General features: G+C 36.2%; 2 protein-coding genes across 2 annotated transcripts in view; one reads left to right on the forward strand and one right to left on the reverse strand.

Annotated features, from left to right (window-relative positions):
* Positions 1-27,132, forward strand: part of LOC149580713 (uncharacterized) — a 124,278-nt gene that overhangs the window by 70,938 nt on the left and 26,208 nt on the right. The window contains exon 4 of the mRNA XM_089814555.1: positions 26,731-26,961. Within this exon, the coding sequence (XP_089670681.1) occupies positions 26,745-26,961 (217 nt within the window). The 5' untranslated portion in view covers positions 26,731-26,744. The remainder of the gene's footprint in view (positions 1-26,730; positions 26,962-27,132) is intronic.
* Positions 1-27,132, reverse strand: part of LOC149580714 (MLO-like protein 1) — a 155,423-nt gene that overhangs the window by 69,579 nt on the left and 58,712 nt on the right. Inside the window, exons 7-12 of the mRNA XM_089814534.1 lie at positions 26,362-26,436; positions 26,030-26,118; positions 25,795-25,844; positions 24,081-24,121; positions 15,320-15,493; positions 15,154-15,189 (exon numbers count right to left, since the gene is read on the reverse strand). Of these exons, the coding sequence (XP_089670660.1) occupies positions 15,154-15,189; positions 15,320-15,493; positions 24,081-24,121; positions 25,795-25,844; positions 26,030-26,118; positions 26,362-26,436 (465 nt within the window). The remainder of the gene's footprint in view (positions 1-15,153; positions 15,190-15,319; positions 15,494-24,080; positions 24,122-25,794; positions 25,845-26,029; positions 26,119-26,361; positions 26,437-27,132) is intronic.

The following is a 27,132-nucleotide window of genomic DNA, read 5'->3' on the forward strand; positions in this document are numbered from 1 at the left end:
GGAGAAACTGCGAGTCTAAATTTGACGGTCAAACAGTCGTTAACGTAGTTATAAAACGCCCTAAAATGACATCCAGACGGGGGTCAAATTTAACCCCGCGAAATGATGATGTCAGCAAAAAGAAAGGTGCCCAGTGACGTGGCAGGATGACGTGTCTGCTGACTGGGATTGTTCCGTACTGTACGAAACGTACAGAAAATGCTGAGGTGGTAGGCCAATCGGGTTCCATGGGTGACGTGGCTTTCCTGGGTTTGATGACTTGGATCTCCGGCTGATGTGGGCGTATTAAATAATGCCACGTGTCGCTGTTTAAATCCTGGCATAGAATGCCGTGTGGCATCTTTACACTCGTGGGTGGGAGGTTTAAAATCTGCAACCGGAAACCTCAGTCTGTGCCAGAAAAGTACAGAATGTCGCCCGTAACGTTGATTTCCGCTTGAAAAAGACTGCTGTGCGGGCAAATGGGAACAGTGCCAGAAATGTTAAAAATGACCCCAAAAACCTTAAAATGCTGCAGCGCGGTTGCCGGGAAATCGTGGCCGCAAAACCAAGCAGATGCTGCCGGTGGGATCTGCGGAAGCCGGGAATTATGCAGCGCTTATCGGAAAGTCGTTCTGCTAGACAGAAGCCGGGAGTTCAGCGCCGAAAAATGTCATTAACCTGCGGGAAATGTCTCCAAACGTTGTCGTCGCCGAAACACGAACTCTGCGGGCCAGAAAGTCTGCTCGCTTTGGGGTTTTTCTAATGCAAAGATCCCACATTGTGGGTGTGGGGAAACTCCGTGGTCTTTATAATGAAAATGCCGTAGTGGTCAAGTCAAACTAGTGGGGCCGCCGGGGTTGAGGCAGGGCCGGCTGGTTGCCTGATCCGTCGGTCGGGAAATGCTATGCGTGGCCGAAAACTTGTGTTAGCTGGCCGGTAGATGTTGGGGCGAGTTTGCAAGGTACAACCTTCTGATTTAATATGAATAAACCCTGCGACAAATTAAATATCCACCAAATTTGCAGTACGGGATCTGACAGCCTGATACTGCAAAAAAAATTTTCTCTGATGTGTGCCCGAAGGGCAAAATAATTTTTGGAAATTTGACAGAAATATGACGGAAATTACAGAGAAAATGCAGATCCGAAAAAAATGAAATTATAGATCTGAAAATAAAATCATACCCATATCGCAAATCGGGGCCTCCGAGTTCCGATTTGCAAATTTTTTTTGCCTCACTGTCGACTTTGGGCCAAGGTAGGCCTGCTTAGAGTCGATTTTCACCGGTTCAGCATTCCAAACACAATGGAGAGGTCAGATTTGGCGCTAGACGCTCCCAATTTCTGCAGCACTCCGGATTCAGGCTGAGGTGATGAAGCAAGCAAGAGGTCTCAAACGGCTTGTGATGAGAAAATCTCCAAGTTGCTCTGATACCATGTAAGAATTTGCCTAAGGGAAAAATTCACCCAAGAACTAACTCAAACACAAGCACACAGTAGACCAAAGAGAGAGAGTATGATCAGAATAACAATGTATTCAATAACTTGCATTAAGAGTACACTAGGAGTGCCTGAATATAAAGGCCTCAAGAGAGCTTCTAGAATGCATAGAAGTTAGCACCATGATGTGTCATACAACCAAGCACATGTCCACTAGATATGGGTTATCCTCCATTAAGCACGGAAGTAAATGTGGTGATGAGAGGATAAGCCTACAAAGGTGGGACACGCAAAACAATGTTGTAGACACCATGTGCTCAAATAGAGTTGCGTATTCCTGTGTTGTCAACATGACAACTCAAAAGGTGTGCAAACTCCTAAGTGTCTCATAAATAAAAATAATAAAATAATGCAAAATAATTAAATAATGCATTAACCTAAGTAAACTTAAGTAAGTGTAAATAGTAAAGTACGTATTTACACCAACAATACTCTATATCTATTTGAATCTTCTTGAGAAAATAGCATCATGGAACACATGATACTGAGTCATATAATCATCTTATGATATGACCCATCACTCATACTAGTGATGTCAATATTGCATATAATGCAATACACACAGGATAAAATCTAAAGAATGATTAAGTTCTTCATTTATCTAGGTTGTGACTCATACGAACTGGTAATCCTACATGACAACTTGATCTTGAGTTAAGATATACCAGAAAACAAGATAAAGATTGAAGAATAAATTCTTCCTTTATCCAAGTTGTGATTAATAGGCATAGAAATGCTTATTTCACAAATGATCTTGAACTCACCTAGATCTAACAGTAGTTCTATACTGTCCAATACATTATCTGAGGCATCGTCATCTCTCATAATGTCTTTTATACATGTATTCATCATCTCATAGATCATCACCTCTTAAGTAATGAGTGCAGTTGGTGACGCCCATAAAAGTCAATAGACTGACAAATAAAATTATTTTATTAATAATTTAAAGAATACAAATGGATTACAATTCAACCATACCAAGTCTTTTCCTGAAGTGATCTATCTTCACTCTAGATAGAGGTTTGGTGAGAATGTCTGCTGTTTGATCTGCAGTGCAAATGTATTCTAATTTTACAGTATTCCTGTTTACCATATCTCTTACATAATGATAAGGAATTTCGATATGTTTGGACTTGTCATGAAAAACTGGATTCACTGAAAGCTTGATGGAACTCTGATTATCACAATGAATAATCGTAAGATTCATGGCTTGCCCAAATAATCCCACAAGTAACTTCCTTAGCCGAATTGCTTCTCGAGAGGCTATCGTTGCTGCAATGTATTCGGCTTTTGTGGAGCTTTGAGCTATTGAAGATTGCTCTCTGCATATCCAAGATATCATAGCTGATCCTAAACTGAAACAACATCTTGAAGTACTTTTTTTGTCTTTAACACTTCCACTCCAATTTGAGTCTGTGAATCCATGTAAATTTAAATTGATATTCTCATATTTGAGCCCAAAATTAAGAATGCCTTGTAAGTATCTCATAATGTGTTTAACTACAACTAGGTGAATCTCCTTTGACTCACACATAAATTGACTTTAACAGCATAGCAAATATCAGGTCTTGTATTTACCAAGTACATAAGGGACCCAATCATTTGTTTGTAGAGAGTAGAACCTATGGAAGGTGATTCTGCTGCTGCTTCTTTAAGTTTATGTAGATTAGTCTCCATTGAAGAAGACATAGACTTGCAATTCCACATTCCAAATCTCTTCAAAATATTTGATGTATACTTCCCTTGATGCTGTCAGAATTCTACCATACTTCTAGTCCTAGGAAGTAATGAAGGAGTCCCAAGTCTTTCATCTCGAATTCTCTAATTAGATCTTTCTTGCATTGATCTATGAGATGATCATTTGTTATTAGTAAATCATCAACATACAGTATCAGAATTACCATATCATCTTTATTTCTTTTATAATATAAATTTGGATTGACTTATTTTTGGAGAATCCTAAGCCGTGAGATACTTATCAATTTTTTCATACCAAGCCCTTGGAGCTTGCTTAAGTCCATAGAGAGCATTCTTGAGCCTGCAAACAAAAACATTAGGATCACGAGTTTCAAATCCTTCAGGTTGCTCCAAATAAACTTCTTCTATAATCTTTCCATTTAGGAATGCTGTTTTTACATCCATCTAATGTACTTTCCATCCCTTTGATGTTGCAATGGGTAGGACTACTCTTACAGAGGTATATCTAGCAACATGAGCAAAATTTTCTTCATAATCAATCCCTTCTTTCTGAGAGAATCCTCTGGATACAAATATAGCTTTATATTTTTTAAAGCTATTGTCAGCAACATGCTTTATTTGAAATATCCACTTGGAAGAAACAACAGATTTTCCTTTAAGTCTTTGAACAATTTCCCAAACATCATCTTCATAATAGATTGGTATTCTTCTGTCATAGCCTGTTTCCAAGCTGTATGTTTAATAGCATATGAAGGATTGGTTGGTTCTATTTTGGACAAATCATTCATGTTTGTTGTATAACTAGAAAATCTTTTGGGTCTTTTTCTTTCTCTGACTGTTACAAAAGGTGCAGCAAAGTCTTGTGCTTCCTCGACTGTTTTAATGGCCCAAAGTGGTCTTTTATTTGAATTTTGAGTTTCTCCAAGATTTAGGTTTTGAATTTCATCTTCGATTTCTTCCATGTTCTCCTTCTAAGACTCAAACTCAATATTTCTTTCAAAACTAGGTAAAGGAGAGGGTTCTTCAGAACTTAGGTCTCTTTTGAATGTTAGATCTTCTTCAAAAATTACATACCTACTAAGTTCAATACTTTTCTGTCCAGATATGAAAATCCTATATGCTTTAGATGTTTCAGTATACTCTACAAAAATACCTTTCCTCCTAAAGGATTCTAACTTAGTTCTCTTTTCTTTTGGAACATGGATATATACAAGGCACCCAAAAATCCTAATTTGACTTATATTGTGTTTAACTTTAGTAAAGACTTCTTCAGGAGTTTTATCTCTAAGGTAGGAGTGAGGGCTTTTGTTTTCAATATAGACAGCAGGACAAGAGGCTTTTGCCCAAAGATAATATTCTAGATTTTGATTAAATATCATAGCTCTAGCAGCTTCTATAATTGTTCTATTCTTTCTTTCTGCTACCCCGTTTTGTTCTAGATTATAAGGAACGGTGTACTCCCTCTTAATTCCTGTTTGTTTACAAAAGCTTTCAAAAAAATCTGAGGTGTATTCCCCTCCATTAGTTCTAAGAGTTTTAATTTTATGTCCTGATAAGTTTTCAGTTAATGTTTTGAATTCTTTAAATCTCTTTAGGATTTCTTCTGATTCTTTGCATTTTAAGAAGTAAATCCATGTTTTTCTTGAGAAGTCATCTATGAACAAAATATAGTACCAGAATCATCCAAGAGAAGGAACAAACATAGGTCCACATAAATCTGAATGAATAAATTCCAAAATATTTTGGGTTTTTCTTGTGCTATCATGAAATGGACTTTTGGTATTCTTACCCAGAGCGCACCCTTTGCATATGCTTGAGTGGTCTTTATTTAGTTTAGGTAAACCGGTAACCATCTTCTCCATAGTTGATAAGGTTTTAAAATTTAGATGTCCTAATATTTAGTGTCATATTTCATTTATGTCTGCAGCTTCATGAATTAAAGCTTGAATAGGTCGACTAGATTCTGAATTTAATTAATACACATACCTTTTCTTTGACCAATCAACTTCGCTTTCTTTATTGAGGAGTTCTTTTCCTAGGTTATTACTTTACCATCCATGAATGCAACATTATGCCCATCATCTTCAGGTGTTGTAACCGAGATTAGATTTCTTTTTATTCCTAGTACGTAAAGTACTCCTTTGAGAAAAAAAGAATTTCCTGATTTTAGTTTCAAGGTGCAATTTCCAATTTCTTCGATGGAATGTGCTGAATTATCAGCAATGGTAACTTCACCATTAACTTTTTCTAATATAGAGTCTAGTGCTTTTTTGTATCCTATTATATGTCTAGAAGATCCACTATCAATTACCCATGCTTTACTTAAGACTTCATTTAATAGTGACAAATACAATACACAATTCTCAGGATCATAGTTATCTTCTTCCCTAGTAACATTTGTACAGTTCACTTGTTTAGAATTCTCAGGGCAATTAGATCTATAGTGTCCAAACTTTTCACATTTGAAGCACTTTATTTTGGATAGATCTTTCTTAGATTTTTCATTCTTTTGATTACCCCTTTTCTTCTTGAAATGCTTCTTCTTGCCTTTATAGGAGTTTGTATTAAGAACATGAAGTTCTTCATCTTTCGTTTTCAATTTCCCTCCTTTATTTCATTTTCTGGATTCTTCCTGAAGACAATCTCCCTTTAAGTTTATTGAAGTCAAGAAGTTTATCTCTGGCACTTACTCCTTGAGCGAGAGTTTCCCATAAATCTAGTAATCCATCTATAACCATTAGTGTTAGTTCCATGTCACTAATGATGGTTCCTATACTTGCAAGTTCATCTCTTAGGCTGGCAACTCTTAGGAAGTAAGAATTCATCAATTCTCCCTTAGTTATTTGTATGTGATTTAGTTGCTTTTTTTTGCTAGAACTCTGGTTGCATTGTTGACCTCATATGAATTTAGTAGTGCATTCATCATAGGAAATGCTATCTGATGTTTTGTTAGCATAGGTACGATATCATTTTTCACTCCATCTAATATGATCTGAATGGCTTTCCTTTTTTTTTAATCCAGAAGGATTTATGAGGTTTGATTGTAGGTTGTCTGGATGCTGATCGAACAAATTGTTTTACATCATTTTCCTCAAGAACCATCATGATTCTGAATTTTCAGGCATCAAAGTGTTCTTTCCCATCAAACCTGTCCTCAGGTCTGATTGTGTATGCCATTGAAGATAAGAAGATTGATGCCAGATATATATAAGGTCTGATCACTTAATTTGTAGAGCCTAGGTTTGACTACCAGAGCTCTGATACCATGTAAATTTTCAGCAAATTCTGTACTAAATTTCAGTCTTGTATAATATCCTTCTATTGCTGAATACGGTCTTCTTATTATTCTGAAGTAAGGAGGAGTTATCACCTTTTAAATCTGATCTGAATGTAATTTATATCTGCAATATATTTGAATTGGTATTATTGCTTGAGGGAGTAGAGTTGTAATTATTGCGTGTCCTCAAACTACAATAACATCCACCTTTAATACCATGGCCAAAGGGCATGTCCCTCAAAGGGAGATGACCCTCTTTAGGTAGGCCCATACTCCTCTCCCTGAAATCGGCGACTAATGGAGATGTTTAACCATAAGCAAAAACTAACATAATATTTTAAGTTAGTGTTAACATTAACATGTCCCAAAAATCGCCACCCATCATAAGAGTTGTAAGATAAATATATAATGCCTTAAATGGTATTTAGAAGGAAGAAGACTAGGTGTGGTCTGCACTCTCAGACTAGTATGTTGTCATTGTTATAAACTTAACATATGCAACCAAGTTATTAATCAATTGAAGGCACATATTTTCTATGCACAAAATCCAATATCCAACCATCCAATTCGTATACTATAATAATAATGAATCAATGTGTTTAGCAAGATATAAAATTAACTGGATTTTTCAATGGACCAGAGTGCAAATCTAGATTAATACTCATAACATCCTAGCCCTAAATGTGGAGAATGTAATTCAACACCATTAATAAATTGGCTCAAAATCTTCAATGGCCTTCGAGCTAAATATTCTTGTATGGTATAGCAGGTAGCTACTCTTCAAAAATACAGGTCTAGTGATCAAACAAAGTCAAAAGGTGTGTTACTGTTCTTGCGACTTATTTGGAAAATCAATATGCTAACATGTCTAACATGTTGTCAAAGGCTTCAGGTAATGCACACGGTAAAAATATTGTTATTCCAAGGCTTTGTACAATAACTTTCTCTGTTAAGTCCCTTGTGAGTATTCATGATTAAAAACACCAAAACTATGAACAAAATATATGCAGATACAAGCAAATCTGCATGATCTTATAGCTGCATCTCCAATTTTCACATTGCTGGATTCATTTTTATATTTTATCCGCATCTCCGATTTTCACATTTCTGGATTCATTTTTATATTTTATCTATTCTATTGATTCCTCTAAAAGACCCCTATACACATATAGGTACAATTTAGATCCAGGTCCAGGGCTGGTTCCCCATTGGGTTTACACAGGGTCACTCCTAAGCACCCAAGGTTCTTGACCTCAGGGTGAACCCAAATGAACCCATAGGGACCCAAGGGCTACTGAAAAGCAAAAGACAAAAAAGCTAATTTTTATAAGCGAAAAAGTGCATGCATATATTATGTCACCTTTAAGTGATAAAATTGTAAAATGGTGTGCATCATGAACATTTGTATGGTTGCCCCATGACAAACACTACCCCTCAACCCCATTTGGGACATTGCCCCCAAATCCTCATGAGGGATTCTACTTCTCAACCCCATTTGGGTATCCACTCCTGAACCCCTCGTCTATTTATTAGGATCTCATCATGTAAGAAAGTTGATTACAATTGGGGGGTGACAAGATATTGGGATCTAACTCAAGTGTGTTGACTTACACAAACAACTTGCCATATTATATTTTTGGATGAGTTAGCTTGTATAGTACATGGCTAGTGGAAGTGCTAGGTTCTCATTGTAGTTCAAGTGAAATTGAACCAAATGTTGATTTTGATGAAGAGCGATATGAAGATAATTAAATATTGATTTTAATTTTAATTTGGTATTGACATTTGACAAATCTCTAAATTATGAATTTATAAGTACCTTCATTTTTGCAAGTAATGAGGTATTTTTTTTTCATACACACACATATATACATGTGTGTGTATATATGGATATGCATTGGTATTAATATCTGAATCCATAGCCAAAACCAAAGAAAAATTTGTCATTATGCCATACCGGGTACCCATGCTCGTACCAAAACCAGTAACATTGTATTTTATCTATCTAGTAGAAAAGGAAATGTTTTGGAATGTGACATAACATAATTGTGAAAGAAAGATATTTGAAGGTCTATGAAACCATGTTGCATTACGTTAAAAAAAATGATAATACAAATTGGTGAGGAACGTCGTAATATCATATACAATTTCTTCACTTGGTAATTAATTTGTTTTGGCTATAGCTAAAAATGATTCATTTTTCATTACATGTAGTACAAGAATATAAATGCACAATCCTCTCACTCAAGCTACCCTGCTAGCAAATGATAATTTATGCAAAATAGTTGTTGTTGGTAAATTCTATATTGTAATAGATGGGTAGAATATTATTCAAAAGGGCGTGTGACAGTTGAGTCACCCCTTCGAGAAAGTATATGTACACCGTCCGAAAGGGAAGAAACATCATCATAATCATTGGAGTTATTGTAATAAGCATATTGTGTATATGAATAAAACATCAGTTTTGTGTTATATATTGCTATACTACATGCGTTAAGTATTCCTTTTACCTATACGGTAAACATTTGGCGTCGTTGTCATTCGAACCTGGGACAAAGGAAGTGTTATGAAGCTTAATGTTGAATTTTCTTAACAAAGATAGGAATAAGACAAAAGATAAGGATGAAATATGCACAACACAAGAAGTTTTAATTTTAGCACAACAGGCGGAGTGTAGACAAAAGCTTCAGCAGATTGCCCATGGACACCAAGGGGGTGTAGGGGCACAGACGGAGGGAGTGCATTCACCTAGCAGACCGAGGAGTGCCGAGGAATTGCTAGAAGAGACTCGACGGCGATTAAATTTGGTGGAAGAGACAAGGGAGGAGTTCCTTAACTTGTATACGCTAAGGGTAGAGAATTTGAACAGAAGGGAAGTAACTCACATGGCTCGAAGTGCCAAAGGAGCACGAGCGTGAACTCTTCGTTTCCGATACACCTGACGAAAGGATACAAGTAGAGAATTGAACAACTTCACTTGAGGAAAATCTTTTCTCACTAGGTAACGCGGTTGTTGGAACTAGGACAGTTGTCTGAAGCAGCACGGTTGTGCAGAATAGTGTGGGTACACAATAGGTACCTTAGAATTAGAAGAAAGTAACAATGGCAGGACCAAAGGAGAAATTGTTGAAGTTTAATGGAGATGGGACGATAGATCCAATCAAGCACTGCAAGATGTGTGAAACAATATGGACAGCAAACGGTGTAATAGATGAAGATGATTGGGTTCGGTAGTTTCCAGCGACCCTACGGGGCATAGCAATTGATTGGTTTGTAGACGCGGATCCTCAGAAGCTAACTATATGGGAAAAAGTTAGAAAGGAGTTCATAGTAGAGTTCTGACTGGTAAGAGACGAAAATGAAATTGTAGCAGAGATATACAACACAAAGCAAGGAAAGAACGAAATGATTTGTGCCTATGCAAGACGGTTGAAAGAGTTGGTGGGGAAGATGTAGAGCCAACCAGCTAATGGATTGAAAAAATGATAGTTTGTGGAGGGGCTATAGTCGGCTCTGAAAAACAAAATGAAGATTGTGCCTCCACCATTGTACATAGATGCGTATAATAGGGCAATGGATCTGGAAAGCAAACAGAAAACAAGTAAGAAGTAGAAACACAAATCGTCGGATTCAGACTATTCATCGTCTGAAAGTAGCAGCAGTGATGAAGAATCAAGCAAGAAAGTCCGAGCATTACAAAAGGATATGCTACGGATGATGAAAGAATTCAAAAATTTGAAAAAGAATCCGGACTCGGTGAAGGGAGAATTTTGGCGTACGGACTGTAAAGAGGAAGGCCACACAAAGGGTTCATGTTTGAAGAAACAATTTTGTGATATTTGTCGGGTTGCGGGACATTCCATAAAGGAGTGCCCATTTAATATGAAGTCAAAAGATTTAATATGAAGTCAAAAGGACACTAGCAAGTAATACTAATGCAGGAAGTGTCCGCTAGAACAAATACAAACAACAATGCAACTTCGGGAGGATACGGAAACAATAATCGACGTGGAAGGGGTGACAATAATAACAATAATAACAGTGGAGGCCGGAGCCAGATACAATACGACGTGAGTGGATGGCCAATGATACAGTGTTGTGCGTGCAATCTCTGGGGTCACTTCGCCAGAGATTGTACCATGAAGAAGACGCCACAACTATTATGCAAATGGTGTGTTCCAGGAGACCACGAAAATTCAAAATGCCCAAAGCAGGGGATAAATTTGCTAAGTATCGAAGCATGTGATGAGAAGGTACTAGCCATTACACGTGAGCAAGCTAAGAAGGCAAAATACCCTGATGCAAAAAAAGAAAAGGAGAGGTTACAACAAGCACGAACAGAGTTGGAAATACAGATGAAAATAGGAAAGTTGCAAGTAAAAGACACTGTTGATCCTTGAAAAGGAACTTAGCCGAACAAAACATGATAAGGTAGATAATGCAAACAGAAGTCCCTATTAAATTAAATGACCTTCTCACAATGCCACAGTTGCAGACGACCATTCTAAATATAACACCACTTCCAAAAGTGACGAAGGAAACAGGAAAGGACGGTAGTGGAACGACGGTAGCAGACCCAATGCTACTGGCACTTATGACAGGAAGGCATCCGATAGTAGTCAAGATGGGTATTCTGGGAACTGTACTTACAGACACAATTGTGGATAGAGGGTCAGGTGTGAATGTGTTACCAGAAGATATATGGAAAAAGTTGGGACAACCTATGTTGTGGCCACCTACATTCCAGTTACTCACGGCGGATCAACACAGAATCAAACTGTTAGAAACCCTGATGGCACAACTGGTAACTATCGAAATGCAACCATTTTTATTAGATTTTGTGGTCATTCCACTGAAAAGAAGAGGGTATGATGCTATCCTTGGATAGAGTTGGTTGGTGCAAGCAAAAGTAAAACATGACTGGAAACGAAACACCCTATCCATGAAACATGGAGGTAGAAGATTTATAATCGACCTACACATATAGAGGGTGGGGGAGGAGGTGGTGTCGTCAGACTCAAAAGGTGGAGGTGAGAGTGATGATGAAGGAAATAAGAGAATGGAACCGAACAAAGGAGTGTTGAGATTAGGAGGGTCAAATGATGACGACCTAGATTTTGTGAATGGCCTATTCCACTGGCAGATGGAGGGTTGCGTGCTTATTTTGAGCTATAATATGTTAAGGGTCGACGAAGGTGAGAAAGGAGAGGAAAATGAATGTCTGAAGGAATACAGAGAAGCAAAAGAAGGAAAGGCGGTTACGGCTGAAGCTGAAGGGAAGAACATACCATACGAGCCCAACAAAAGAAAAGATTCCACTGTATGGTACACGGTGAACAGACTGCGCAGAAAGAAAAGGTTACACCACACCACAGATATAGTCGAAAGGTGCCGACAACAAGGAAAACACATCGTACAGTCTGCACAGGAAACAAAGAGGATGGGCTTAATAAAAACTTCAGTAGTACTGAGTGAAGATTCTAGAACAAGAATACAAATATTGACGGCAAAGAGTGGCTGCCAATAGAATTAATGGTATCGAGTTTAAGGATCGCGATCGAGAACAAGCTTAGAGATATGGAAAGTCTGAGGAAAGGATGGTATAATTTAAATAAACTTGATAAGCGACGATTGTAGGCATAATGGGCCATGAAGGTTACACAGAACAGGCATAAAGCATGGCACGACAAGCACTTGAAGTTGAACAAATTTCAATTGGGACAATTACTTTTGAAGTATAAGAGGTGCAACGAGATCAAACTAGGCAAATTTAAAATAAAGTGGGTCGGGCCACATAAAATCCGCAAAGTGGGTGATAACAGAGCAATAAAATTATGGACGCTCGATGGAAAAGAAGTAGCCGATGCAATGAATGGGTTGAAGTTGAGAATCTATTATGAAAGAAATAATGCACCTCCATAGACGAGCAACTGAGAGATAGTCTAAAAATAATAAATATTGGTGTATATATGTAAAATAAAGTGTAAAATAGAATATTAAATTTTTTAGAAGTAAGCTGAAGAAAATAGATAAATATTAAATGCGTAATGAGGAAATATGGACTCAAAGCATGTTGTTGAGGCCTTCCTTACTTCTTTCACTTCATATTTTTTCAGCATGTTTTTTACCTCTTTTTGGGAGAGGGTTTTTCCCATGAGGTTTTCCCTCGTTCCCCATTTTCAAAGGTTGCATTTCTTTGCATTGTACATGGGTACCTAACATTGCCTTGTTGCCGGGACCCATTCTATATTTTTTATTAGTTTTTTGTGAGCTTAAGGCATTCCCCTAAGTTGCACTTAAGGGGGGGTGTTAGAGTAAATAATTAATTATTCTATTTATTTAAGCTTATTCAGGTTAATGCATTTATTTAATATTTAGTATTTAATGCATGTAGTGATGAGTTGTTGACAACACGGGAGTTTGTTCCCTTCTAGCATGTTCCACCTTTGTGTGGAAGTGTGCTTGGTTGTCAACCTTATCTTCTACCTCCTTCCAGCTTGTCTTACAAGCTTCCTTGAGGCCTTTATAAGCGATCTCTCTCTCATTGTAAATTCATCCATTCACATAGCAATTTCATTTTCCTATTGTGAAATATTATCTCTTGCATTGTTTGCTTCAAGCTCTTGCTCCTTCAATTTCTTTTCAGCAAGCCTATTTGCATGTATCTGATCTTGGCAAGTTGTGGAGTTGGATTTCATCAACTCCTACAGAGCATACGGTCTTGAGAACATTTAAAGCATAGAAGGCATATAAACTCACCTTATGAACAATTAAGATTGTGAAGAGGTATTGTAGGGCCAGCTGAGAACATGGATAGGAGAACAGTAGTCATAAGATTCATCTCAGAACTATACAGCCTTTTAGGGAATAAAATGTTAAAAGAGAAACCATTAGATGGACCCGTGAAGACTAAAATAGAGGCCGTAGAACTGTACGGATAGAACAAGAACCTTGTAGCAATGATCATATTGTACAACCTTTGTAAAAATCACAAAAGACATTGTAGAACCTTGACTGTACGGCCCGTACGGACAGAGGGGGCACCATACATAGAAGATAAACACCGTACGACATAAAAGCAGGGCAGGAGGAGAAGCAGGTAAGCCGTACGACCAACAGAGGAAAAGGTACGACCATCAACTGAAGGATTGATGTCACTATATAGATGTACGGACGTGAGGAAGCAATAAAGTACGTCGTACAACCTTGAGGAAGGTACAAATCTGACAGCCACACCATACAGTATGGTCAAGCAAAAAGTGGAAGCAAAGTAGGCCGTACGGCCGTACAAACGGAGGACACATGCAAATGTGTCATACGAATGTACGAGCTTAAGGAGAATAAAAGAAAGGACCGTACGGCTTACAAGGACAGTAATATAATCTGCCAACACTATAGAAGCACTGCATCAGGTGGCCATACACTGTATGGAGTTAAGTGGTAATATAATAAGAGGGATCATAGAGGTATAGTAATAAAGGTACCCTTTTGAGGTTGTACTAGAGCATTCAAGAGGAAGGAGCCATACTCTTTAGGAAGAAAAAAAAAAGATGACAAATCAAAACAGTTCATAATGAATAATGTATGATACCAAAGGGAAGGGAAAGACATGAACAAGTAGTAAAACATAAGCGGTTGGCCGAAAGAGTATGGAATCGAAAAAAATCACAAAATGATCTGTTTCATGGACTTTTGTGTGGGTTTGAGAGTGCTAATTTGGTCTTGGCAGCGGGAGCGCTGCCCCTTGACCCCCCCTTGTATCGCGACAGGGAGCACGCTTAGGACTCTTCCCTAGGACCCCATTCGACCTCACTGGGGGTGATGCCCCCTAGACCCCTAGTCAGTTCAGTTATTAGTCTTGGGAAGCGTGACCAATTGATGAGACATGGAGCTGCTACAGGCATGGAGTGTTTGTATGCTAGAGGTGGAGAGGGCACGAGAGAAGCCTTTTGAGAGGGGTGCTACGCTTTGAGGCACTCAGAGTAGGTGTTGGATGTGAGGCTGTCTTGGTGGATGTATAAAGAGCTCGAGAGGCGCTGATCATCCAGTTGGAGGCAGTAGAGCGACACTTGGCTCAGTGTATCTAGGAGTTGGAAGCAGAGAATATGGCACGGGTGGCTATCAAGGTTAGATTGGCTAAGGTAACACTATTGTGTTAGCGGATGTTACAGATGCAATGTTTTGTGGAGACCAGTTTGGTGCAGGCACAAGAGGAATGTGAATGTGATGTGATGGAAACAAATCTATCTTGTTATAGTTAGTTAGTTAATGTATTCTATTTTGTTAATTTGTCTCGGATATTTTGTAATTGTCATCCAGAGACGACTTTACTTGTTGGGGGGGATGATGTTGTCGATAAATACTATATTGTAGCCGATGGGTAGAATATTATTCGAAAGGGCGTGTTACGGTTGAGTCAACCCTTCGAGAAAGTATATGTACACCGTCCGAAAGGGACTTATGAAACATCATCATAATCATTGGAGTTATTGTAATAAGCATATTGTATATGAATAAAGCATCAGTTTTGTGTTATATCTTCCTATACTACGCGTGCTAAGTATTCCTTTTACCTGTACGGTAAACAATAACCTGTTGAGAATATAAAAAAATTCAAAATTTTGTTCTGAGAAAACTAAACCTCCAACATAATATCTCTTCTAAAGAGCAAATACATAGTGCAATTTATATACTTACCCATATCCAGAAGAAAAATGCTAGTTCAAAACCATTCTGCAAAACCGACCAATACAGAGATTAAGAAGGCATTCTCCTTTTAGATAACATTCATCTATTTTTGTACATGCTGAACTTTAGAAATCAGAGACTCAGCAATTCTCATATACAGGCTGTTATTCGTTACCTGGAAAAGAGTAAAGTGAATTAAATGAAGGACTAATCTGGGCTTTTTGAACCAGAAGTGGTCATTTGAAGGCCGGACAAGAATTTCTCCTTCAACTGCAGTGTACTTTTCAGAAACTTCTTGAGCTAGCTGCATAATGACATGCTGCAGTTTTGCACCAACAGCAAGCAAAAGCTGCCAAAAATCCATTTAGTCCAGTGTCAGAAAATATCACATAGCTAATGCACTGTTTCAAGTTTCAACATATAAGGGGAAAATGCACACACACACACACACACACACACACATAAGGTGATCATAAATGACAGATTCACAAACAGTTATAATGGGTAGCAAGTTTTTAATGTTTTCACTTAATATCTTAAACTTGTCAAGTACTTAAATATCAAAACAACACCAAACATGTTCAGCTGATAAGCACTGAATATATACACACAAGAACTCAATACACATAAAAATATGCATCAAAGATTCATAAACACGTCTCATTAAATTTAGTCATTCAAAATAAGCATGGACGGATGTTTCTCAGTTTTTATTTTTCCTTTAATAATAGGGAATGTCAACAATATTAAAGGATACATAAAAGCAATTTTTAGCTTTGGTGAAATGGCCTTTTAAAATAGAAAGTACACCATATATTTTTTCAAGGAACAAACGGTCACATCAATCTAGATAGAAAGTGGAAAGGAATGTCTCTTTCTAAAACAGCCAAAAAGGCTAATATTCTTTTTGATATTATTTGTGAAGTGGGATTTTGAAGGGGCATATACCCTTCTTTTTACAAAATAAGAAACATAAAATGATAAAGCCTATTGAAAAAACAAAGAGCAACAATATGGAGTAAACAGCACTAAGGCAGCATTGTAAAAGCAAACAATTAGGAATAGAGCTGGAAACAGACATGTTGGGGCTAACTACCCATGGACCAAAGGAGAACAGCTGAATTGAGGCAGTTTGAAACCAAAATGCCCCAAGGAGCATTGGACGGCCTCATCCTTCTTTTCATTGGTACATAAAACTTTCTGGCCTTTTCCCCATTTCTAAATGCTACTCTTGATTTATAAGCATCCCAAGGGCTGCATAAAATCCTCTCTCACAACACCATCTTTCCTTTTTTTATCAAAAGCAAAGGGGGATGGGAGAAGGGTGACCTCTGCAACTCGTTTTTGGGGTTGAAGATAAAATATCTTGGGTCTCTCCCAACCCCCTACAATCCTCATTGCTCAATATCTATTGCCTATAAAAAATTCTTTGTTACCTTTTCAAGAAGGGCCTTGCATTCACTATGATATCCATTTGCCAAGGGGCCTTCCATCTCACTATTTATCATCAAGAGCCTCATAAGAGGTTGGGAAGGCAAATCTTGTCCCTTTTTCCTCCAAAATGATTTTTTTATTTTGTTGCCCAAACAGTCCACCTTTACATAACCAGCATAGAGAAAAGTAATGGGAATCGGAATTGGCAAAGGCTGAATCAAATCACGAATCGGCCATGACTCGGAATCGAATCGGCTATGAATTGGCAAATTAAAAAAAACCCTTGAAATTTAGAGATTTTAACAATTTGAAAGTTATTTTATTCACCCTTTATTGAATATAACTTAAGCACATTATAACATTATCAAATAGAATCTAAGATACATAATAACAAGGAACATAAATGATAAATCCATCACATATGTAAAATATAAATTTTAGCTTAAGTAAATAGAAATCATAGGATCATAATGAGTCATGACATAGATATATAAAATTATAAATGGTGTCAAATCATAAATGTATGTAAGATGAAGATCCATGAAACATATGTCTATTTGTAAACAAAATGAAAAGACAAGTCTATGTACTCTAGCTCTAGCTTAAGTCTATCTCTCACTTTTCCTCTCTTTTTGTCATACCCAACAAATAGAAGGCCTTATAGAGTTATAAGAAAGATAAATGTGAAAAAGAATCATTAAAAAAGTTGTATTTTTTTATGTTTTTAAGTTGCCCAATTGGGCTGTCCTTTTTTTCCAGCTGATTCATGTGATTCATGGTGATTTATGCCAAGAAATCATAGACTCAATTCACCGATTCACAAAAATCGTCTAGCTTGAATCTAACCGGCAAATCGTGTGAATCAAGATTCAAGACATCCATTGCAATAAGCTGTCAAAAGGAGGTGGCAATACCCATCAAGGTTCAAGACATCCTCATCCTAGTAATCAAGTCTCCAATCATACGAGAAGACTAACCCAAATTGAACTCTTATTCATGCATCCTTTTTCAAGATTGAAGGCTAGCGAACATTCCTTAAGGAAAAAACCATTCTAACCTAGAAGCCAGAAAGCCCTCTACGAGGGTCTTTGCATAGTTTATGACTCGTGAAGATAAAAGGAAACCCCATAAATGTCCACTACCATCCAACATCAATCAATTGGAGTTACAATGCAACTTGATAGGGTGCAAACTATATGGGGATGATGTCTTGAAATATTGCCCACTAGAAAGGGAAAAGTTGCCATTATACAAAATGAATTTACCCAAATTGGTTAAATCCAAAGATGCTCAAGGGGCCCCTGATCACCTCCTCCATCTCTAGTGTTCCGATGGCAGTGGTGGGGTGACACCCCATCCCCGTCCCAACATCTTGGAGATGTTCCCATTTTTGAAACACAGGGCTTGAGGGGGGAGGAACACATCCCCGTGCTTCGCTGAAAGTAAAATTGTAGTTGTCTATTATCCCTCAATCCATTCATTCAATCCTTAAAGACGTAGGTTTAAATCCATTTGGTACTTCCCACATTGCATCATGTGCAATATCATTTTTAGGAACAAGTTGCATTAATTTTGAGTCAAATTTTCATGGTTGTGGCAATAGGTGTAACTAGGAGAAGACAAGGTATGGCCCTACCACTACGATTCGGCATTGGCTACCTAGGAAGTTATTTAGACATGCTCGATGCCCATACAACAAGACACCATGCCCATCAAACTCGAATTCCTGTGTCAAATCAAATCAGAGTTGCAGCCGTACATGTGCGCTAAATAGTGCTTCATCATTGGTGATGAAAGAGTTAAATGAGGCTTTAATATAATTTTTTTAATATTAGATTGTTTATACTTAGCACCAATTTTACTATATAATAAATTTATTATTATCTACAAATTTTATATGCTATTATAATGTATTATAGGACTTTTATATAGCTTTATTTAATTTTTGATAGAGGAAAAAATTTAAAGTTTTCATTTCACTTAATTTAACAAAAAGTAAATATAAATCATAATAATATATAAATTAACTTTATAAATAATTTAATTAATGTATATAGCAAAGTAACGAGAATTGGAATTGGATCAGAATCAGCAAGGCTGAATCGAATTGTGAATCGGCCATGAATCGGAATCGAATCGGCTATGAATCGGCAAATTTAAAAAACCCTTTAAATTTGGAGATTTTAACAATTTAAAACTTATTTCATGCACCCTTTATTGAATATAACTTATATTATTAATATATCAGTCCTAGGCCCGATTTATGTAATTGGATAAATTAGATGTATTATATTTGCAAAGAATGGGAATGTTATTAACTTATTTGATTGAATATCCAATGTTCTAGTGGTCTATATGAATTCAGAACTATGTTGCCTGATTGTTCTTCTATATGACACCATTGATATAATTATCCCAATTGTATTTGTTGCACATGTATAAGAGTACATATTCTTTGAATGTTTCTCTTTCTGAGTTGTCAAATCTTGACATTGTGGGGAGATTTTGAATCCTTTCCTTGGTGGGTGGAAAACTGATAGTTCTATTTCTTACTGGAGATGAATGATTTACTATTTTAGTCAACTGTGTGAGAGGCATGACTATGGTTTTTAGTTTTTAGTTTTTTTAATTAAATTTTATAAAAAAATCAATTTTAAAAAAAAATATTTTTGCCAATTCATGGAGCCGATTCAAGCGATTTTTTCCATGAATCGCTTGAATTGGTGATTCATGGAAAAGAATCGGCTGAACTGATTCATGACTCATAAAAAATCGCCTAGCCTAAATCGAATCGCCAAACCGGCGATTTAGGCAATTTCATGGCAATTCTCAAAACTCTGGTATATAGTTAAAATTTAATGTAATTTATATTTTAATATTATTATTAATTTTATTTTCTATTTAAATTTTATTTATTTATAGTATACTATTTATAATTATGTACCAAATTTATAACTATTTAAAAAGTTACATATATTGGCTGTTTATCGTATGGGGTAAATAGTTTAGTGCATATAGACAATAGACAAGAACATGTAACACAATAGTACTCCTTTTATTATTCGCATATATGCCAAAGAGATTACATAGTGCTTCCAATGATGATTACAACAATGATCCAACGTCCATTTTGAACAGTGTACATATACCTTCCCGAAGGGCGAAGGGGTGACTCAACCGTCACGCCCATTCGGATATAATTAATTCTACTCGTCGGCTACATGCTAATTATTGACTACATGCTAATCTACCTGTTGGCTATTTTATAACTTTACCGACAACATTGGCTAAATTTTTACAATACATCTATATTAAATGGAAATAAATAATACAATAATTACTACATACATATGATTTCTAATTACACTAATATAAATTAAATTAAATTTAGCTTGATTAAAATACAATATTGTTTATAATATATATTAAATTTTATGTTGCTAGTATCACCAACATTTATATTTATGCAGGCCAGGTGGGGATTGGTAGCAATAATGTGGCAGAAGCTATGGCGTGCTGGTGGTGTGCCGAGAGACAGGAATGGTGATGTTCTATTGATTTATGCAGGCCAGGTGGGATTGGTAGCAATAATGTGGCAGAAGCTATGGCGTTATTATGGGGTCTACAACTCTCTAGGGAAAGAAACATTTTAGAGTTAACTATAGAAGGGGACTCCAAACTGGTGATCAATTGGGTAAAGGGGGAGGCAAAATTGGGATGGAAGATTAGAAATATCATCTGGATATTAAAAATATATTGGAGGAAATGAGAATGGTCCACCTGCAGCATATCTACCGAGAGGGTAATCAAGTGGCAGACGCTGCGGCTGCCATGGGGTTTAATGTTAGGGCAATCATGTGCTAGGAAAATTTAGTTGATATCAACGAAAATCTAAGGATGTTGATATTCAAGGAAAAAGGCAGCAGAATTCAAAATGATGATCACTAAATTTAAAAGTAAGGCCAATTTTGGCGAGATGGAGAACTTTGTCGCTAAATTTAACTTTAGCGTTTTGGAAATAAGAGATAGACGTGGCCGTACAAATGACAAGTGGAGTAACTACGAATTAAGGAAATTGTCTTTTTGCAATTATGGTAACTCGGGGCAAGCTTTGAATCGCTTCCCAAATGGAAGTACGATAGATATTATGGATTGGGATGTTAGAAATCAACGAGGAGAGAAAATTAGGTTTTTTAATACCCACGAATCTCATAATAAGATGTTATGGGATTCTGGTGCTCATCGTACATGGGTTTGTAATTTTGATCCCTATTCCCCCAAAGGATTAAAGCAAGAGAGCAGCCACAGAGAATTGGAAAGCGATAAAGTTCTGATGCGTATTTCTAAAGAAGAGAGGCAGGATAGTGGTGAAATTGATATGGGAGGTGATTTGAATCGGTTGGAACCAACGAGACTTGAGAACTTCAAGGACAGGATGGCGACCTGGTATCTCCTGAAGGAAGGGGTTTTTTTGCCATATATGTTGTCCATGGCTGGGCACGATGAAAATTGTGCGTTACAACTTGTGAATAATTGGGATGATAGGAAGGTCACAATCAATGACATTACTTTTCAAGTCATGGAGGAGGTTATTGCCATGGCAACAGACTCACAATGAAGGGAAAAAAGTGGAAGAAAGTCACCAAATTCTTGGATGAGAATAGCATGAAAAACTTCTTTGCGGAGAATGAGGAGTCAATTCGCTACAGAGAAGGGTTTAAAAGGGATAAGCTACCTGAGCCCTGGGATGATGTGTGTCTGGTCCTGATGAAGTATCTCACCCTGGAAGACAGGTTTGGAGTGTGCTATTACTATCATTTTCCCTTGTTGAATCATTTTAGAAATAGGGATTTCATTTCCATTCCGTTTTTTCTTCTACATTCGCTTGAGGATATGATTAAGGATATTAAGGAAAAAAAAAGTAAAGGCCTAAACTTCACCATTATTCATCAAGGGTTAATTTTCTGTCTGTATCAGTTCCATTTAGCTTTATGTCCCCCCAGAGAGGTTGTTGTGGAAAACCCCCGCCATAGGAGGATTTCCCCCTCGAGCTCCAATACGGGGACGAAAATCCATACTCCTAGGCCATCTCCTAGTAAGGATACTAAGAAAAAGAAAAAACTTGACATAGCCATAGAACAAAAGGGAAACAAGAAATTAAAAGTTGATAAGGTGGTAGAGGTTGTTGGAGAGGATTCTGGTGAAGATATTGGGGGAAAAGCAAGAAGAAGGTCTGGTAGGCTAGCTCAGTCCCAGGCTAGGGGTAAGCAGAAGTCAATTAGATACCCTGTTGAGGAAGTTGAAGAAGATAGCTTAGACAATAATAGTGACAGAAGGGAGGAGGAAAGCATTTCCAACTCTAAAAAGGATGATGGTAATGAGGAGGGGGAAAAAAGTTTCAATTCTGGGAACATTTTGATGGATGACACTCAAACTCAAGTGTCGGACGGCAAAGAAAGGAATACTGAGACAACCCATGTTTCAGCTAGCTTCTCACTTAAACCCTTTACTTTTTGTGATGAGACGAGCAAAAAGGATAATTCCCCAATTACCATTTCTTCCCCTGTTAAGGAAAATTCGAAGATTTCTTCTAACCCAGGGGTGCTGCAGGATAAACCAAAGGCACAGAAAATGAAGGAGGTTGTTGCTAAGAAGGTCGAGGAGCATAAAGAGGAGACGGTGACGGTGGAGGAGCATTATAGAAACCTGGAGGAAAGAGTCAAAGCTTTGGAGGAGGGGTTTTTCACCTTCTCCAAGTTTGGACTTAAAGTTACTCATGCTGCTGCAACTACCCTCCAATTGCTGGCACAGGAGAAGGAGGAAGTTGGCTTGGACATGGAGGACAATAAATTACTCTTTAAGTTCCTTGCTGACAACTGGGCCCAAATTCTTCTTCATGCAAGAGGAAAAGGGAAAAAAGAAATCTAAGTCTCCTTTTTTTTAAAAAAAATTTCTGTTTAGTTATGGGGTCCATGGATCCAAAGACTTTATATATTGTTATGACAGTTATAGTTTTGCTGGTTATCAGTTGTAATTAAGTTTTTATTTGGCCTGGGTGCTTCGTTGGACTTTGGTTAGTTGCTAGGGTTCCTTTCTAGTTCTAGCTCTCTGGTTTTAGGTTCTTGTCTCTGACTGCTGGTTCTCCTGTTCTTTTTGTCTGTTTTTGTTACTGGTTGGTAATGTGCTGGTTACCAGCCTTTTGATTGTTAAGGGCCGACCCCCTTGCTTTTGGTTGCTTTTAATTTCAAAAACATTTATATTTTCAAAAATAATACAAATTAATGTTGATTCTTGATAAAGTTTCTAAATATAATTATTTTTTAATCAATAATACTTTTCTTTAGTATGTTAAGAATACAAATTATATATTTTTAATTTTTAATCTTTTATAAAAAAAAATGTTATTGTTTTATATATTTTATACATCTTACAACAACTTAATTATATTATATAAAAACTTAATAAGATTTTTAGACTTTGAAAACATTATCTATATATGTATATTTTTTAAGAGTTAAAAATAATGAAAAATGAAAGGTTTAAATATATAAATATAAATTTACTTTTATTTTAAATTAAGTTAAATGAAAATTTTATATGAATTAATTTCTCTACTAAATTTAAATAAAGCTATATAAAATTTGTATTATATATTATAATAATATATAAAATTTATAGATAATAAAAAAATTATTACATAGTTAAAATGAAATAGAAATGTTTAATTCAAATATCATGTATTTTTATAAATAAAAATAATAACTATATTCCTATTTCGCTCCATAAAATTGGTGCTAAGGATAAACAATTTAATATTAAATAAATTCTACTAAAGCCTCTTTTAACAATCTCATATTGTATTTGCATGTTCACCAACCATAAAATCGGTACAACTGCTGATTTGATTTGACATGGGTATTGATGGCACAAAATTCCGAGTTTGATGGGCATGGTGTCTAGTTGTATGGGCATCGAGCCATGTCTAAATAACTTCCTGGATCGTTGCCCTATGATTCTAGGACCAGTATTCAAAAGGGTTCAGTATGGAACTGAAACCCAAGCAGTGCACACCCTGCAACTTATATTGTAATATCAGTGAATGTGGAAGAATTGATCCTTTGCACTGGTATCAAGTATTGGAAAAGTTTTTGGTTGCCTCTTATTGAGGGAAATTATGAGGTTGAGGAAGGGAATTAATAGCAAGAACAATGTTTCAGCCAATGTTCAGATTCATACGTTAACAGATTTATCAATGTTGCATATCATGTAAAATTAAATGGTGTTTTCTTTGTGTGTGCCAAGTTATGCAACTCCAAGTTCATAGCCTAGATTTGAATCATGAACTTGAAAAGTGAATTTTGCTCAGTTACAGATAAGAATGTTTATTTACTCTGTATCCTTTCCATGTTTAGGATCAAAAGAAAATTTCAATTTATTTTTGACAAATTATATATTTGTTTAGACAATTTGTAAAAAGTCATTCCAGAGTTAGTTGAGCTTACAATCAAAGGAAGGAAAGCTAGCCAAAAATATGATTGCCAACCTGCAGTTAACAAAAAAATCTGATAAGTTCAGAGTTGCAAGTCAATATTTTATATGTTCATATACCAAACAATATGTATTCTAAAAGGCTACTTTATTCAAAAATGATGTACGGTTTGACTGTAAACCATGTCAACACACAATAAAGCATTTTAAAGTTTTAAACAGTTGAATTGTATTATTATACAAGAATAAGGATTCAATCAAAATTGTCGTCAGTCTCATCATTGCAAACTAAAAACATTGTGATCATGTCAAGAAATATTAAAAGGTCACTTTAAGAGTAGTCAACATGAAGCAATTGTCATGCATTTGTTGAATACTGCCTTAATTTAAATAACATTCTCAAATTACAATACAAAAGTCAATTTTTATTCTAGACACTATTCCACTCATAGATTAAAATCTCTTCAAGAGGTTGCAGATATTTCTGCGATAAAGTGCGAACTTCTCGTGATAACTTAACTACTTCTTGGGGGCAGCACCAATAAAACAGGGGCACCCAACGACTTGCCCAATCATTGTTTATTTTGTAACTTTTTGAGTGTTTGGAGGAGAAGAGAAGGGTTTTGGTGGAGGAAAGTCTTTGGTAGCCTTTTAGATTGATTGCAAGTGGATTTGAAGTGAAGTTGTTTTTACTAGAGCTACTAGGAAGGGGAAGAGGAAGATGCAGACTAGTTTCATGTTGTACTTGACATTTGTATTTTCTTACCTTTTTACAAAGACAATTTGCTATTTTTAGTTTGGTTCAGGGTTCAAAGTGTCTGACTATGGCTGCCAGCCATTGGCATTCTACATGAGGATGCAATTTTGTTACATATTGCATTTGTATATATCTAAATCATCTTGTTTGGTTTGTTTACACATTTATTGACTCATTAGATGCATCTCCTTATTGAATTTTGCTAAAAAATGTATTTCTAATTAATTTAAGTCATTTTAAAAATTTCTGATATTTTCCCAATCACCGATTTATCTCCGATATTCGCTGAGAACTTTTTTTTTGTCTTTCCAACAAGTTGCAGAGAACGAGATTTTTAACTATGAAATTTCCACTGATGCACATTGCAATATCAGTCTCAAACTGAGTGGTGACCAAATTCAAATAGAAGCAGGTTCAAATATAGCAGATTGGGAGGTTTTCTTTTGGTAAATAGAAAGGCATAACCAAAACCCTTTTTCAAACTATATACATCTTAAAATTTCAACATGTTGAGTTTGAAAAGAATTAGAATAAAAAAATTACATGCAACCAGATTCAAATACAAGAAGTTTCAAATCTAGCATACTGTGAGGTTGTCTTTTGGTAGATAAAAGTTTACAGAAGCAACCAAGATCCCTTTCAAGTCCTATATATTCCAATATTACAAGATGTTGATATCAAAGAAAAAAGAATCTACAATATCATGCTTCTATTTTATAATCAGGTGAAATAGGATTGTAGGGGAACTAATTTCAGAATATTTGATCAATCATCAATATTGGTGGCATCGGATTAAAGAGGGGGATTACTTAATTAGTGTAACAAGATATTAAGGACAGAAAAACAATTATTTTGTCTTAACCTCTTCTGTCCAGACCAAGTGTTCCCCCTAGCTTTATTGAAAACAATTAACATGGTATATTAGAGAATCCAAAAAGAACTTAATTTAATTGGTATAATTGAGAACCCACCATGAATATTGACAAGCAGAAAGATCACCACAAAAAACCACAGGTACCAACTGCAGCCATTGATGTCATTAAAAAGTTAGAGAACAGCAAAAACAATTCTTGTTTACAAAACCTACCAAGTTTCTGACTAGATAACATGAAGACGTAATTTTTCAATCAAATAGCTGCTAGAACTTGCTTATACAATAAGAAATACAAACATCATTTCATATTTAAATGAATGGCTATTACAAACCTTATACCGACAACTTTCTTGAAATCTGCTTCAAGAGTTCGCATCATGTATTTGTGAAAATTAAATTTTGGATTTGATTTACAGTGAGCCTACATAAAATGAGAGATTGAACAAATGTGTTATTGAAAACACCCATATGGTCATAATACTTTTTTATGAACTAGACTACAGAAAAGGGGATATAGGAAATACTGGAGAAAATAACTATATTAAGACAATTTTGTCAAATTTGAATAGCTGCATGAAAGGTGCATGCATGCTCCTATATAAGGTTGGATCAAGTACAATGGCAGATCCAAACAAAATTAATTTAAACCCGCTTTGAACTTTACCTCAATGAAACTCAATCGTAGCGTGCTGTAATCTGCCTTTGTCACTGAGCCATAGAATTGCTTGAAAAAAGATACCTAGGGAAAACATTAAAAAAGATGTTGCTGTCAGTTTAATCATATCAAGACTATGCATGAAATATCATAAAAAGTTATTTTTTCCTTTTTAAAAGGAACTTGACAACCAGAAGTTTTATACATAACATAATAAAGATAGCAATCACCCCTTTAGAAAATGGATAAAAAATAAAACCCTCTAGAAGGAATGTAACCAAAGATGTGTTGTTTGGTCTTGTTGGCTCTTTTTGCCACCACTAGCCTATCACAGATAACTGATCTGAGATACTTTCAATGGGCTGAACTCTTTTACAGTGGGTTAGCATGTCATGTTATCTGCGGCTAGCCTTGGTGTTATCCCTCCACTTACAAGGCAATATGGTGAGAGTCTCTCTGATGTAGAGGGGCCAACGGGTTCATTTCAGACGGAGGACATCAGCAAAACATCTCTTGGGTGCAAATCCCTCACTTGGAGGTTTTTCCACGTTTCACAAGGTTGCTTGGGGGTCAAAGACCAAGCATGGCTGCAAAATTTTTTGTTAACAGGTTTGTACACTCTTCTATGTTATAATATCTAGAAATTGAATAATCTTTTCAAATAAAGTACATTGACTCATTGTCTGGAAGATTAGGGACGGGATTGTTAAAGAAACATATGGATTCCTCAAAAAAATTGCTGAGCATCTAGCAAATCTACAAAACAAATCAGTTTAGTAA

The sequence above is a fragment of the Cupressus sempervirens genome, chromosome 1 (genome assembly GCF_028749045.1).
Source record: "Cupressus sempervirens isolate cs-2001-9-10 chromosome 1, ASM2874904v1, whole genome shotgun sequence".
NCBI classification, from domain to species: domain Eukaryota; kingdom Viridiplantae; phylum Streptophyta; class Pinopsida; order Cupressales; family Cupressaceae; genus Cupressus; species Cupressus sempervirens.